The sequence below is a fragment of the Nicotiana sylvestris genome, chromosome 10 (genome assembly GCF_000393655.2).
Source record: "Nicotiana sylvestris chromosome 10, ASM39365v2, whole genome shotgun sequence".
In the NCBI taxonomy this organism is placed as follows: Eukaryota; Viridiplantae; Streptophyta; class Magnoliopsida; order Solanales; family Solanaceae; genus Nicotiana; species Nicotiana sylvestris.
This window is the reverse complement of record NC_091066.1, coordinates 98,161,409-98,178,891: the sequence shown is the minus strand read 5'-3', so window position 1 is coordinate 98,178,891 and position 17,483 is coordinate 98,161,409. Positions and strand designations below refer to the sequence as shown.

The following is a 17,483-nucleotide window of genomic DNA, read 5'->3' as shown; positions in this document are numbered from 1 at the left end:
AACCCTAGTCCTCCAAATCCTCCTAACTTTAGGTACGTATAATACAACGACATTGAAGATCTCAAATTCCTGCTTCTTATCTTAGATTTTATTTTTCTATTTTGGAACTTGAGTTGGAATTGGAGAAGAGCGATTTTTGGATGAAGGACGGAAATGTGTAAAGATGGGGTTTGAAATATAAGGAAGGACTGTGTTTTAGTGACAGTTGGGTCAGTGGCTAGCCTTTTAATTAATTTTGGGCTATAAAATGCATACTGCAATTTTGTGGGTAGCGGCTGATATTAGTTTCCAACGGCTGACAATAAGAGATTTTTTTTTTCCTATACCATATATGAAACTTTATTACCAGAAATGTGCATAGTTTCTAATTTACCCGCCCTGTCCACATTTTTTCTACAGTTATTATACCAATCATTAAATACTAATTAATAATAGCTGAATATCCTAATTTGTCGAGCTAAAATTGAGGAATAGAATATTCTAAAAAGATTTGGCATAAATCAGATCAAATCATATTCTTTCAGATATTCCTATTTAGGCGCGCTACAATTATGAAAATAAATATTCTTCCAGATATTTTCCACCATTGATAGCCATTAAAAAGCTTGAAAGCTTTGAATTCAAATTTAGGTTTTCAAAAATCATTTATTTATTTGGATTGGGCGTTGTTGCAAATAATCGGGAATATGGTTTGGAGTTTATATCTCAATTTTGAGGGGTTTTTGGTGAAGATTAGACTTAGTTTTGACTGAATTTCAAATTGAAACTCGACGACGAAGAAGAAGAAGATATATTGCGAAAATTGTAGATAAATTGTAGATTATTTGTATTCTGATTGTAGATGCTTTATTTTCTGTTTTCACAAATAAAAAACGGCTAAAACTCCTACAAATCTTCTGAAAAAACGCAATTATGTCAAAAATCATAATTATGCTACAATTGGATGGGAATTGGGATATAAAAATTCAATGTACCCCGTTTGTAGATATTTTGTAGATATTTTGTAGATAAATTGTAGATTATTTGTATTCTAATTGTAGATGCTTTGTTTTCTGTTTTCACAAATCAAAAACGACTAAAAATTCTACAAATCTTCTGCAAAAAATGCTATTACATCGAAAATACCAATTATGCTACAATCGAATGGGAATTGAGATATTAAAATTTAATGTACCCAGTTTGTAGATACTTTGTAGATAAATTGTAGATTATTTGTATTCTACTTGTAGATGCATTGTTTTCCGTTTTCACAAATCCAAAACGACTAAAACTCCTACAAAATCTTCTGCAAAAAATGCAATTATGTCGAAAATACCAATTAAGCTACAATTGAATGAGAATTGGGATATTAAAATTCAATGTACCTAGTTTGTAGATATTTTATAGATTATTTGTATTCTGATTGTAGATGCTTTGTTTTCTGTTTTCACAAATCAAAAACGACTAAAACTTATACAAATCTTCTGCAAAAAATAGTCTACAATTTATCTACAATTGCTGCAATTCTTCTTCTTCTTCGAGTTTCAATCTGAAATTCAGCCAAAACCAAGTCTAAATCTTCACCAAAAACCCTCAAAATTGAGATATAAACTCCAAAACATATTCCCAATTATTTACAATAACACCCAATCAAAACAGATAATGATTTTTGAAAACCTAAATTTGAATTCAAAGCTTTTTAATGGCTGTCAATAGTAGAATTGCTGCTCTCTTGTCTCTTTGAAGGTTTGTTCTTCTTCATTGAGAAAGTTTGAAGCTGAAGGTAAATGTGTGTATAAACTTTGAAGATTTGACTTCAATTTGATGAACTTTGTTGTTCTTCATTGATGAACTTCAACTGGAGTAAAATGGGGAACCAACTTTGTTGACGAGTTTCTTCAATTTTTTGTGAATTTAGAGGGAGAATTTGGTTTCAGAAGATGGAAACTGGTAAAAAGAACGTGGGTATGAGTAAAACGTGGGTGAGACTGAGGGGTTAGGAGAGAGAAACGTGCAGATTCCTTTAATTAAGGAGTAAAAAATGTACAATTAATTAATTAAGGTATAGAATTGGTAGTTTGGTATACTAAATGTAATTAAGTCAAACCTTAAATATTGAGGGTAATAAGGTTTGCATGTGGCATAGGAATTTTTAAAATTCCTGACAATAAATGAAGTTTGCTCTTCTCATTCCGAGGACTTATGGGCCTCTAAGAACCATTGGCCCAAAATGCTCTGCTGGTCGGGTACTTTGGGATTCTCCCGCAACATATAGTAGTGTTTATATCTTCTTCCCGCGCTCATTTTAAAACCTCCCCCTTTTCTTTTTTGCCTCTTCCAATTCCACCTAGGGTTTCGCCAATTCTTATTCATACTCCATTTTTGCGTTTGTCCATAGCACAGTAGCCAAATATTTCCACATTGTCACGACAAAATGAGTGCTCCAATGGAAATCTCCATGGTCAACGCTCCTGAAGTCAACACCAGTGAGCAAAACGGCATCGTTCCGGACCCTCCTCCACCTCCGTCACTCACATTGCCTGAAGAAAAAGTTCTTGTTTCAGGTACTCCACAATATTATACATTTGTAACATTCTACCTTGTGGAATTAATTTTGTTTAAGGATTTGGATAGTTCTTCTTTTAGCTTAAAATTCTAATTTTTGGTAATTGTAGTTGAAGTTTGTTTGAAGACTTCAAGTACAGCTCGCATTGATGATGTTACATTAGCTGTTGAGAGGTATGTAAATTTTCAACATTTTGTGTCTCGGTGTCTTTGGGTGCTGTGAATGACTTCTCTTACTTTTGAATTTACTAAATATCAATGTTGAAGAACTAAATGGGATAAAAGAGGAGGTTATCTTGTGCACAAAGTGCTCCTAGTCCAGTAGAGGGTTAGAGGATAATTGCAGTATACCATATGCAAACTGCTGAGGTCATTTCCACACAATTAAGTGATAATCCTGAGCGGAGGGAAAAAGATGTTATTTCTTTTCGTCTGCCTATACCTTGGTGGGCAGAGTTTCAGGTACCTAGTGGAATAGTCGAGGTGGGCACAAGTTGACATGAACACCACGTCATAAAAAAAAATTTAATGTCAAGTTTGATTAGTTGAGTTTAAGGCTAGTCGTGATGCTATGCTAAGATGAGGCTTACCGTTGCTAGAGATTTATATGTTACTAGGAAATAAAGAGAGACTCTAGTGTTAGAGGAACTCAAATTATTGAATATCAGGATGAAATAGGTCCTAATAGAGCTTAAATGGATGATGATAATTCATATGCTGACTGCAACTAGCTGCGATTGAGGCATAAATGTTGTTATTGTTGTATTTGACATCTCTGGAATTGTTAAGGTGCATGCTGCTTCATAGGAACACTATTTATGGCTAAAGTTACTTTTTTCTTATTTTGAATTTCTCAGTCAAATTTGCGTTTTGGTTTATTTGGGAAAATCATTTTGTACAGAATGCTGGAAAAGAGGAGCATGAGCTACGAGGATGGTCCAATTCCAATTCCAATTGATGATCTCTTTCTTGCTGAAAATGTTCAGCACATATGTGTTTGTGACACAGGTATAAAATATTCAGTCGCTTTGGCCTTCTGTTTGTGTAGCAGAAAGAAGCAAACTAATGTTTACCAAGCTTATTTTTGGGTATTAATGCGCTGCTACATTGTTTCTTTTGTAGATGTCTGGGTGGAGAACCGAGATATTCTTCTGTTCTGGCAAGTAAAACCAGTTGTTCATGTATTCCAGGTCTGCTTCTCTTCTAAAAGCTACCTAAAGTCCCAAGCCATTTGGGCATTCCTATTTTCTATCCTAGCTTGATGATATAGAAACTTGAAAGGATTCTGCAAGACACACAAGAAGTTGCTAGAAACTTGTGCCCATATTGGATATATATTGAATTTGGTACTCCTACCTGAGCCCAATGTAACATATGATACATGTGTGCGTATGGTGTAGTTATCATTTCGTGTAACTGCTTGTATGAAAGGGTTATATGATGTCCTGCTTTTCATAAATCCTGTCCAAGAAAAAAAAAGAATAAACCAGAAAAGAAGTGAAACAGAAAGGAAGAGAAGTTGGAGGTTGGTGTGAGAATAGCTAACACAATCAGCACGCGCACCTAATCTGTTAGAGTTGACATGTTCACTTTTATGACCCCCCCAATTTGAATTTGATTTGGAGATTTTCATTTCTCAGCTTAGTGAGGAAGGACCATGTGAAGAGTTGAGTGGGGATGGCCAGCTTTCTACATTTAATGAGTGGATTCTTCCCGCAAAGGAATTTAATGGAATGTGGGAAAGGTGTGTCACTCGCTAGCTTAAAAAGACTAGATGTTTCTTCAAAGAATACATATGTGATTTATCATTTTATTTCTACAGCTTAATATACGAATCTGGTCTCAAGCAGAGATTGTTGCGATATGCAGCAAGTGCTTTGCTGTTTACCGAAAAGGGAGTTAATCCATTCCTAGTATCCTGGAATCGGTAAGAAACTTGTTTTCCTGATTCACAAATATTTATGATGCCAATCTTTGCCTATAAACCTTGTGTGTACTTATGATATGTTCATTCTGCCTTCCATTCTTTGCTTGGTGAGTTTCGAATAACCAGTTTAAGTGAAGCTTAGTTCTGTAATATGGGTACTTTTGGCACTCGTACAAAACCTGGATTGTTTGGTAGCCGTTTGCATAAAGGTAGGTCTCTGTTGAATGCACCATAGGATCACACATGCTTCATGAAATTGCTATTTAGAATCCCTCCAGCATAAGTATTTCAGATTGCAATCTTGCATATAGCTGTTGCCACACTCGATGTATCGGTTTGTTTGCTTATTAATCACAAAAAGCCCTAATGAAACAACATACTCATTAGTGTACAGGTTTATTTTGCCTGCCCATGTCAACTTACTCCTTATAGATGCATAACAGAGGATCTAAATTGTAACTTGATAACATTTTGAAGTTTTATTGTGAAAAGGATCAGTATTCTGTAGGTTTAGCCAAGCTTGCTTCAAGATTTTGACTCGATGTGGTAATAACACGTTTGATAGATTTGGTTTTATTGATTATGAGTGCATGTTCAGTTCTCACTTATTTGCACGTTGGTCTGCCCTAATGAGCTGTTGTTGAATGCGTAAGGACCAAAAAACAACAAATATTTTGGTCTAGGCTCTCTACTTTTTGGTGTAGTGCTTGTATATGGGAATGTCCCAGCTCGATACAATTATTTACCTTATGAGAAAAATAAAGGCCTTGGGTAAAAAATAATTAGCTTCAATCACTAACTCCCTCCGTCCCAATTTGTGTTAAGTTGCTCGGACACAGGTGCGGGTGTCCGGCGTGGGTGCAGATCTAGAGGTCGGATCCTTCGAGATGTAAGTTCTAAAATTTAGGGATATGGATCCTAGTACGGTTACGAAAGTGGGGATCTGGCTAAAAATAATTCAAAAAAATAAAAAATAAAAAAATCTCTAAATTATGAGAATTTTTGTGGAATACTTACGTATAGCTTGTAAAATGTTGATTTCTTTTTTATTCTCAAGTTGTAGATAAGTAAACGATCAATTTCCTTGATAAAATATACTATTTTCTTCAAATTTATCCTAGTTATGGTTGTGATTTCAGGAATCAAATCTTATTTTGTCTCTATTTTTCCGTTTGTCGTGGTCAAAGTACCCAAAATTGTTTGACCAGATCTTGTTCGGATCCTATACCCACACCCATACTAGTGTTGTACTGCCATGTCGACACTGGTGCGACACCTGAATTGTTGTGTCGGAGCAACTTAGTTTATGTGAGGTTGTTTGACTGACTTAGAGTTCAAGAAAGAAAGAAAGAAAGACTTTTGAAACTTATGGAGTAAAATATTCTATAGATATTTTTGTGGCTATAAATCATCTCATTAAGGGAAAAATGAGAACTTTAAAGTTAAATTGTTTCTAGCAAGTGTCATTCTTTTGGGGATAGACTAAAAAGGAAATAGTATCACATAAATTGAGACGATGAGAGTATTTCCAATGCTTTTCTAATGCTACCTTTGTTTCTACATTATCTATTTTTGACAAAATCCTGGTAATTGTATGAGAACTAATAATTTTATTCTAGAAACTATCTACTCCATTACGGATGTGAAGGAATTAGAATTGTTCGAAGTGGAATTATCCCATCCTAGGATATTGTTAGTATGCGAAATTTGACGATTTGTTTTACTAAAGGTAGATTGTCAAATTTGTTCCTAAAGTTTGAATATCTTGTTAGGTTACATAGTATCATATTTTGAGGCTATCCTATTATCACAAACCCTATCACGACTCTTATATCTTCCAAGAAAAATAATAATTAGAGATGATACAGACATGTCAGAGTGGCATTTTTCTTAAATGTGGGATCTGACATTTTAGAACTAATACAAATGGATACAACAAACTATTGCACACAAGAAATAACTAACTTAATCAGGTATATATATTATAGAAGAAAGAAAGGCAAAAGAGGCAAAAAAGGAAACAACAACAACAACATACCCGGTAAAATCTCACTAGTGGAGAAAAACAAATAGATAGTGGAAAATAAGAGCAAAATAGTAATATGTTGCGTTATCAAACACAAAAAGCAAAAAAGCACGTTGAAGTTTGTTGGAGCTTTAAGGGCAAGCACAATGAGTTTTAATTAAGAAAGATGCAAATCAAGAGAATAATGAAAAATTAATATATGTAATACATTAATAATAACTATAAACATAAACAATAATTATTTGGACATAAGAGTTGAAAAAATTATTGTTAGGTTAGGTGAACTAGTTATTGTTTAGTGTTGTTTTCTCTAATGCATAGCCCATTGGTGATAAGATGTACACCTTCAACGACTTGGTTCTTGAATTAAAATGTTGCCTACGAATGCAATGTGCTCATCCTATTATGCATCTAGCTTCAGGGTTAAGCGCTCGACATCACTGGAAACATGATTATTTTACTAACCTTCTTATTTTTCTGGCTAGCAAGGTAGTTATAACAGTAGTATCGGAAGAAATGTGAGAGGGTTTCATATAATTCTAGGAAGTTCATCTTCTAGCTATTAAGTTGTTGTTCATCATTATTATGAAGATTGAATTCGTCAAGTGTGAGATTGTTCACCCACAAATATGGATCATGAGTTGGGTTTAGATCGTTGTGATACTGATTAGTACCCTATTGAAGATAATGTTGCAATAGTAATTCAACCTAGTATGAGCAGAATCGTTGATTCGCACAATTGATCATCACTGATTGGTTAAAACGATAGTGGCACGAAGCTACCAACGTGGATTATGAATGAACACCTTTAGCTTAGAATGCATGCTAGAAGCAACGCATGCGCCTGATGTCCACTTATCGACCCCAGTAGGGGCCTCTGGCCTGAAATGGCATGTGATATTGGCAAAGTTATTGCGGTAGAAGGATCGCAATGAATGCTTTGAAGTACAATTTCCATCAGAAGGCAAGTTGAATCCTTAGTAGATGACTTAAATACGCGAGGTGTATTGTAAATAGTAGAGTGGCCTTGCTGCCATGATCCACTAAGATTTATCCTTATCACTCCAATTCGTCTACCCTCTATTCCAATCAATTTTAACCATTTTTTAAAGGAGGTTTATTCCTTTTTTTATGATAAATAAGCTAAGTTTTGGAAGATTGATTAAGTCCAACCGATCATACAGAGCTTAGGCTCCCTTTAAAATTGACATCCACGCATGGAACACAACTAAATTCATGGATGCCAAGATTAAGGCACGTTTTCTTTTGGGGTGTCAAGTGGCTTATGACTTGTGATATATCAAGGTTAACGTCAATGCCTAGTGTCGAGTGTGTGGCTAATGCCCAATGACATGTCAAGTGCTAGCCGCATGTAAAGACAATGTCACAACTAGAGGTTTTTCGGGTGCAAGGCTAATGCCTAGTGACATGTCAAGTGGTGAGGGTGGTTGGTAGTGGTGGTGACCGTGATGTAGGAGGTAGTTGGTGGAAGTGGTGCTGGTGATAGTTGTTGTGATGGTTGTTGGTAGTGGTGATAATTGTGATAGTGGAGATGGATGGTGCGATAGTGGTTGATGATGATGGTTGTTGACTGACGACAGTGGTTGGTCATGGAGGTGACAGTAGTTGGAAGTGGTGATGGTGGTTGGCAGTGTGCACCATGCACCATGCAGTAGGCCACCTGCTCCCCGACCTGTCAGCTATTATAGTCGTATTCTAATCGACACGCTTTAGCTTATCTATTCCCAACTTTCCAATATTCTAGTTTCACAATATCACACACTTCTAATGTTCGTGCTCGTCTCCCCAACTTTATATATTCTTCATTAATTCTACTTATTTTAACCTATTTTTAATTAATTTTTGTGCATTTTTTGTATTTCATATTTTTGTTACTTTTTTTGCACAAATGCATGCTCATATATGTGTTTTTAAATTATTTGATGTGCTGGAAAATTTGTCACATTTTTTTTCTTTTTTTTTTGATTTCTTATTATTTTATATTATTGTATTATATAAATATTTGATTTTTCATAATTATTTATAAACATTTTTGTAAAAAATATTACTTACAATGCTTAAAATTCATTTGTGATTCCATTAGCTTAGTTGTACCTTAGATTGTGCACTTGGTGTTGTACGCGACTAGCATGATTTTCTGGCCAAAATTTGTCTAATCCTGTCATTTAGGGTTTTTCTTAAGATATATATAAGGGGAATAGATGTGTTGAAGGCACCTGAAGGTACTTACTGCCATGCACGGGCATGCATGTACTGGGGAAAGTCAGCATGCAACTTAGGTATTTGGTGCTATGCACGAACAAGTCATGCAATGCATGTTGGCCATGAATTGGTGTGTGCTTGTAGTACGTCTAGTGGTGTCATTGCTTGTGGCGAGCTGTTGGCTTTTGGCAGAGACAATGATGCATCTGTGCATGTGGTGCCAATTGGTGTTGTCCGCTGGGGCTAAAGCTCATGACTTGCCAAATGTTTTGTGGCCGTTGTGGACTGTGTCTGTGCGGGTAACTCGAGGTGCCTTCTTTGCTTCGGTGGGATTGGTAGGATAGCCTACTGAGGTGGGGTGGGGTGAGAAACTAGTGCAACTCGTGTCTGGCGAGGCTTGCTTTGACTTTGCAACATTGGCATCGGTGACAATACATGGCATTTGTTTGCTGAGTGTTTGATGTACTTTCAAGGTTATGTACCTCTCAAGTATAAAGAAGAGAGAAAAATAAAAGCACCCCGCTAAAGTTTTTCACAAAACTAGCAGAAGCGTTCTTCAAACTCACGTTAGAAGAATGTATGATTAAAAGAAACCTCACCCACACGTTCTCCAATCCCGCAAGATTGCAAGAAGTGCTAAATACAGGCAGAACAGTGAAATAAAAAGTAAATCACGTTTTTGAAGCAAGAGCTTAGAAAAACGAATCACCCATCTTTATTTTCAGCATATGAGCCCTTTAAAGGCCTTGCAATGAGTAAAATTGATAAGGTTAAAGAAAAACTAATCCTAATTGAACTAGAATAAGAACAAGGCTAAGAAAACTTATTCTAACTAAAATAGGAAGAAGAATTCTACTAGGAATGGACTACCAACTAACAATCCTAGTTTGACTAGAATTATAAATATAATCCTATTAAAACAAGAATCAAATTACTAGGAAACAAGAAATAAGAATCTTAATCTTTATGGAAAAGAAATTCTAATCTTGAATGGATTCTTGCACTTCTTGAATTTCTTGGATTCTTGACCTTCTTGATCTTGCATCAGTGTTGTGGTTAGTGTTTGATGTGCATTGGTGAGGCATGTGTACGTATGACATGTGAATGATGTTCTGTTTGTGTGGTTATGTTGGATCCCTACTTGAGCAACGGCGCTCTAACCTACATGCCATCTCAATCATGGCACGTAAAGACAAGTTAGGCTTGTTTGGAATCGATTTTTCTTGTGTTGCATACCTTATGCCCAGACATTATCATGTACAATCAGTTTCCTTTCAGCCCTCGCATTCCATGTGCACGGTGAACCAAATGCAGCTGTTTTGTCCCACGTCTTCCTCGCTCCGGGCGTGTAATGGCATGGTCCATGACTAGTTGTTGAGACTCTTGGACTTGGTAAATGCAATGGGCATGGGGTCTTTATTTTCTCCTATCTGCTCAAAAGATGCTCCGCATGAACGATAGTCGTGCTCGTTTTGGACTTGCCCGTGCCTTTGGGTTGGTTAGGCTCTTGTGATGCTGACATCAATGAGGAATGCTATGTCATTGATCATGCCCGTAGTCATATTCTATGTATAAAATCGATTAAACCTTGGTTATTGATTTTATTTTGAAATTTCCCTTCCACGCCTGAATATATTGTTTATTTGTTGTGAATTTTTGCATAGCTTATCTCATTATGCCAAGATTTGTGAAAGAATTAGATTATTTACAAAACATTTTGAAACATGTTGAATATATGTTGTCATATATCGGGTTTGTAACATTGACAATTAACATAGTATGTTCACTAGTTAAAGTACAAAAAAGGACACTTCTTCATTATCCCATATGTGAAAGGATTACCAATTAACTTATGGAGCCTAATATGAAGAGGATTGTTCACTTTTTCTTTTGAAAGTGTCGGAATTTCTTGGAATAAGTACCATAAATAAGTGGAGGAACTGATGTCAAGCTATGACAGTATAATCAAACTGTAAATCAAGACAAACTACTAGGCACAAACATGGGTACTCTAGTAATTCAGACATAAGATATGAAAACTACATCGAACAACAATTTGGTTGCGTATGTTTTTGAAAGTATATATGCAACAGTAAAACTAGTAAATTGGTCGAAGCACGAGCTCCCATCTTTAATGTGACAAATGGGTCAGAGTTCAGATAGCCTTGCTGCTCATTACTTCCTTTTTGTCCCGTTTTGTTTGATCTAGTTGTTATTTAAGAGAGTCAAACATATTCTTCTTTGATAGTGATCTTTCTAATCCCTTTTAAGCAAATATTCATAGTTAATAGCATTTTCAGATATTTTCTAGACGTATAATTTATTTGAAAATTAATGTCCGATGTTGAACTAAAAATTAATCAAATCTACCTTTGTAAACATGAGTTAGGTAGTTGGGCCTGTAGTATTCAGATATTGATTTTCCGGTTTCTTCTCCCACATTTATTACCTTAAGGATGTAGCAAAACTTATCTGTCCTTGATTGCGTTCTTTTTTCCAGTCCTGCATCTGGATACAGTTATCCAGTTTTCTCACTGATTTCTTTTCTAATGGTTTGTAGTATTATTCTTCTGCATGGACCTCCAGGAACTGGAAAGACATCTTTATGCAAAGCATTGGCGCAGAAGCTTTCCATACGCTTTAGCTCTAGGTTTGTACACAAGTAATGCTCTATTGGATGTTCCAGCACTTGGATACTTTGCTGACCTCCTTTTTTCCTTTGGATTCATACTCGCATAAATCAGATACCCACAGAGCCAATTGGTCGAAGTCAACGCACATTCATTGTTCAGTAAATGGTTTTCTGAAAGTGGCAAGCTGGTATGTTTCATAGTACACTTTCAGATAACTATTCAGGTCTTGTATAGTCAATGTGCTGCTTGACACCTATCTGCAGTGGGTCAAGCTTGGTCTTGGAGATGAATTTGAAATCCATACATTTAAAAATCTACACAATTTAAGAACTATTTTGTTTGTTGGAAAGGTAAACTGTGCTGAGGATTTGAGATCCTGCTATTTCCATTTACTAGACTAATAGAAAACTACCATAACTTGACTATCATAAGATATTCTCAGTTACATAATTCATGAAGAGTTTCAAAGCTATTCAACGTCATAGTCTGAGGGAGAAACTGCCGAACTGTAAAAGTTACAACTTCAAGTCTTGACAATGCTGAAACCAAGAGAGTTTTTTTTTTGTGATATCAGTGGTGTGAGGGTAGCTTGCACGCGCCTCGACGTTACACCTGGTACTTGCTACCTCCACCAGCACAAGTACGGGTAACTCTGCCCCCAAGGCTTAGGCAGAGGGGAAGAAATCACCTAGTGTTTTTCTATCTCCGCTGGGATTTGAACCTGAGACCTCATGGTTCTCCTCCCATTTCATTGGTCAGGCCACACCCAAGAGAAGATATTCTTTATATTGGCTTCTTATCTTTGATGCAATTTGCTGGCATAGGGCAGAGAATGAGTCCATGGAGGACAATGAATTTGAAGAGTATGCAGCACGAGTTTGGAATAGTTAGTTAATGAGGTTGGATATTTGTGGATTCTGTTTTGGTGCCTGAAAATGAATTCTGCTGAAACTTCAACTCCATGATTACTATACAAGTTCATACTCTCTAATGCTGGTCTAGTTAATTGCAATAATGGAGTCTACATGTGCACGTCGCAAGACACTGACCCACGGTCAAGATCATTGATAGTTTTATTAACACTCAAAGAGCCAAGTCGTCAGTCGAATTAGGGGTCTTTTAGTTCACATACTAGTTATGTGGGAATTATCATGTACGGATTGTCCATACGGTGAATAATAATGAAGCGATTGTTATGGGGTGAATAATATTTTAGTTCACATACTAGTTATGTGGGAATTATCATGTAAGGATTGTCCATTCGGTGAATAATAATGAAGCGATTGTTATGGGGTGAATAATATTTTAGGGAATTCTGTGCCTTTCATCTATGAATAATAATGTAGGATTGTTATGTAAGGATTACTTTAAGGGCATCTTTATCTTTAAATATATTTATTTTCATATGACCAACTTTGTTTGGAACTGAGGCATAATAGTTGATGTTGTTATTGCTAATATGTGTACTCTTATTCCACATTCTATTGACATAACTAATATGTAGATTCTTGCATATCTGAGTGCGGGTTTTATTTAATAATACCAACCAAATGCTGGCATTACTTAAAGGGGATTTGTTTTTCTTGTAAGGCCAACCAAATTACCCCTTAGTGTTTCAAAGTTTTCAGGTTAACCTGTATCTATCAATTTATTGTCTTGGTTGGTCATTCTTGTCTTGCCTGGGCTGCATTATTCCCAAGTAGTCAACTATGAAAGTGAAGGTGTCTCTTAGTGCTAAGATTGTTCTCCAGAAAAGGAAAATGCTGTTACAGACTTCCGTTAAGTCATTGAATAAAATATTTCCTTGTATTATTTGAGACAAGACTTGTTATCTAATCTGTCAGCCGGAGTATTCAGAACAGAAACTAAAATTCTGTCAAAGCTAAAGCAAAAGTATATAAGAGTGTTGAAAAGCCCTGATATATTCTGCAATGCAGTTCTACTTCCTAATCATGTTAGTCACTAGAAAATGGACTGCCAAGCGGTTTGTTTGGTAATTTGATGTCCTCCATTCTGTTTATCTCCACCTTCCTATCTCCAATTACTTTGGTTGCACTAGTTTGCCCATTTGATTCTTTGGTAGACAGCTTTATTTTGACAACTTTGTGCTTGGCTTCAGCTAAGTGGCTTACATCCTTATTTCAACCTTAGGTTGCAAAGCTGTTCTCGAAAATCCAAGAAATGGTAGAGGAAGAAAACAATCTGGTATTTGTCCTGATTGGTGAGAATTACAATAAATGAACAATTCAGTTACACTGGTGAATTATTTATTTATCGTTTAGCATAATAACTCTTTGCCCATATTTTTCCAGATGAAGTTGAAAGCCTTGCTGCTGCTAGAAAAGCTGCTTTGTCTGGATCTGAACCTTCAGATTCTATCCGGGTACCATAATCTTTATATTACTCACCAAAATTAAAAACATGTTAGGATTTCTTTTGTTAAAGAACAAATGTGTTTTCTTGATAAAGCTGCATACCTATTTGTCCTTTGACACACGATATATCTTCTCAGGTAGTGAATGCTCTGTTGACCCAACTTGACAAGTTGAAGTCTGCACCAAATGTCATAATTCTCACTACATCCAACATCACTGCTGCTATTGGTATGCCTGCCATTAAATTCAGATATGCCATATGAGGACAGTTCATTGGAGCCTCTTCATCCTAATTTTGATAGTTTAACAGTAAAATTATGGATATAATTCAGATATTTTAGATCTATGCATTGGTTAGAGAATCTTTCATTTCCATTATCTAGGGTCCAGCATTGATCATATGGCCATAATAATTATCCTTTTTCATCCTCTCGAATTACATACATTTCATTTTAGTAAGGACTTATGGGATTACTCTCTACTGGGAAAATTCTTCAGTCCGATGGGATAAAGCAGGAAATTGAATTACTAGTCCTGCTCCTACTCTCCAGTTTCCAGTCATACTTGGAGTTTTGACATGGGCCTTACTTCCTATCATAAGTTTCTATAATTGATCTTTGCCATCATCCCAGTATTCATCTACCCAGAAAATTGTAAGGTTTGGTGCCTTGTCAAAGTATAGTACATAATATGTCTTCTGCGAACTCCTGTTTAGTTTCAGGACTCGGTAGTTGAACCCATCCAGCTGATTGAAAGAGAGAAATATTTGAACAATATGATGTAAATGTTTTCCAAGTATTTTAGTGTTAGCAGTCGTGCCAGATAAAATATAAAATGCTATGTATTGCTTTGTTTGACAGCAAAATTGCAAGCACAGTAACTGTGAGTTTCTTTTAGTTGTATGAGATCATAATCGTGCAGAGGTCTAGTTTCTTGTTAATGTATTAATTAGCAGTTTCAGTTTCTTCTTTTTCATTAAGAAAAGCATATGTGCAGATCATCGTGCATGTATTTTTTCTTCCTATTTTGCATCTTGCGCATGAGTGCCACTGTAATAGTAGTTAGGAAGCATTTTGGAATTTTCCTATCGTTGTCTTCTTCTGCAATTAAAATTTAAAACCACTACAAACAGTTTGACATGTACTGCGTGTTTAACAAGCTAGTATGAATATCTTGATTTGAACGCTATTGGATCTTAAGGCTCGTTTGGTACGAGGGAGAAGGGATAATTAATCCCGAGATTAAATTTGAGATGAGTTTATCCTATGTTTGGTTGGGATAAAATCGTGGTATAACTAATCCCATGATTAGTTATCCCGGGATAGTAGTGTTTGTTTATCCCTATGGGAAGGTGGGATTACTTATCCCGGGATAACTAATCCCGGGATAATTAACCATGAGATAACTTGTTTCCCAACCAAACGACCCTTAGTATACAATGTAAGATGAAAATTTTGAAGTTTCATGAATAGTTACTGCTTATTGAACCGATGTTACCATTCAATTGGCTAGCATTTTCTTTTTACTTCCCTTTTCCTCCCAGTGACATGCTTTGAACAGTATCATGATCACACTTGCATATGTTTATTTAACCTGAAAATTGTATGCTTCATGAGATTGCAGATATAGCTTTTGTGGATCGTGCTGACATTAAGGCATATGTGGGACCACCAACTCTTCAAGCACGTTATGAGATACTGAGATCATGCTTGCAAGAGCTATTGCGTACTGGCGTCTTGTCAAATTCCCAGGTGCTGGTTGTTCTTGGATCACTTTTGAGTCGTTTTTGATCACTTGAATTAGAGTGCACTAAATAATCTCTATGAAATGGGGTAATATATGCAGGACGCTTACCATCTTCTTCCAAATTTTGCTGGTTTGAGGGAGAACCTGAGCATAGTTACAACCAAGTCTCAGATGTCATTACACCTTGGTAAACAACTCCTTGAAGCTGCAGAGGCATGCGAGGTAAAGATTTGCCCCTTGTATCCAGTCAAGTATATTCAACAGCATATAATTGTGATAAGCACAATCACACAATGTTAATGCATGTCTATCTTTTAGGGAATGAGTGGAAGATCACTTAGAAAGCTACCATTCTTGGCGCACGCAGCACTTGCTAGTCCATACAATTGTGAGCCTGGCAAATTTTTGCATGTAATGATGGAAACAGCTAAAAGAGAACGGTCAGAGCTGTCTGAGTGAGTTTTTTCCCCATTCAAAGTCAAAATCCTGCTTCTGTTACTAACCCTGTCACCAAGCTCAACTATAGAGTAAATCGATGACTAGCACTGTTAAAATGCCTGGAGAAATTATCATATGGTTACCCTGAGACCGACAGAAGCAAGCTCTTTATTATCTCTTTGGGAGAGAAAGGATTTCTGGGCAATGTGAATTATGTAACAACGATATTATTTGAAGGCCAATATATCAATGATAGGTATTCTTGTATGTTGTAACATCAATTGTGCTGGAGATGCATTTATGAAAGTTAAGATGAAATATGTATATCACATCTACATCTCCATCAGATATTGGTAGATCTGGTCACTTGGGCCGATTAGCTTGCATTCATCAAGCACGGTTAAGAAGTTTTATACTATCTGAGTATGTCAGGCACCAAGAACTTTGGAAAGTTGACATCTCCACTGAATTTTGACATCACTAGATTGTGGCATATTTAATTCACAATTTTATTTGTTTGACTAAGTGGCACTAAATAGTAATTAGGTTATAAATGAGTTTAAATCCTATTAACTGCGGTGTAAAGAAATTTACTTAATTTTGTCACTTCAAAGATAATTGTATGTTGATGTTTACTCTACGTATGTGTTAGTAACATAGGAGAAGGATGATTAACTTGGTGGAGTTGGCCAAATTGCAACCAACAATCAAACCATTTTGGAATGGAAGTGTGATAAAACTTACTACTAATGACTATCTTAACAAAATGTTCTTAAAGAAGTGAACAAAGTGATAAATCTGTCCTTTTGTTATCTTGTAAACTGGAGATTTGTTTCCACGATTATGTTTATTGCTTCAGCAAAGAGAATCATGACACGAACCTCATCGGTTTCTGTCTTAGTTCTCAATGGTAAGTCTAATATTCCGAATCTAACAATGCACCTCCTCTTAGTGGAGCTTAAAAGGTTGGATTAATTTGTTTGTCTTGTTCAGTGTTTTTCGTCCAAACCGAAGTGAAAGAGCTGTAAGCATGCGGCATGCCTAAGAATATGCTAATTTAGGAGCGAAACTTGAAGTGGGGTTTTTGAAATTATTTATGAGTTTAATTTTATGTAATGACAATGTAAATAAAATTTTACACATGGAGATACCTAAAAGTAAATATACGTTATTGTTTATAATATGCGATAGAAAATTTGTTATAATACGTTAAATTACACAAGATAGTATAAAATTTCTTTATGAATTGTGCTATTGATGTATACCCGTTAGATCCTATATGTAATCTTTCTCCTGGCAGAGCAACGATGATGGTACCAAAAGAGGCGTTACATCTCCTCCTTTTTATCATTTTTCTTTAATATATATAGTTTGGGGCAATGCAAGTACGTTAATGTTATTTCACGTGATCGTGTTCCCTGAGAATTTTTCCGCCACTTAACATTTTATATTTTCCCTATTTCTTTTCCTACCAGAAAATAGACACCAAATTTGAAATATTTTCACCTCTGATCAAGGAGGATTCATTAGTATGGTTTTCTTCCAGAGTTGCAGATTTGGATCATATGAAC

At 35.8% G+C, this 17,483-nt stretch overlaps 1 protein-coding gene across 1 annotated transcript; it reads left to right on the top strand.

The window, feature by feature from the left end:
* Positions 1-2,263: 2,263 nt before the first annotated feature.
* On the top strand, positions 2,264-16,392 carry LOC104247211 (pachytene checkpoint protein 2 homolog). Its single transcript, XM_009803172.2, has 14 exons — positions 2,264-2,543; positions 2,655-2,718; positions 3,446-3,552; positions 3,667-3,734; positions 4,185-4,288; positions 4,367-4,471; positions 11,281-11,370; positions 11,465-11,540; positions 13,505-13,574; positions 13,666-13,736; positions 13,866-13,956; positions 15,352-15,479; positions 15,574-15,696; positions 15,793-16,392. The coding sequence occupies exons 1-14, from the start codon at positions 2,414-2,416 to the stop codon at positions 15,931-15,933; spliced, it is 1,368 nt and encodes a 455-aa protein (XP_009801474.1). The 5' UTR covers positions 2,264-2,413; the 3' UTR covers positions 15,934-16,392.
* Positions 16,393-17,483: the final 1,091 nt, after the last annotated feature.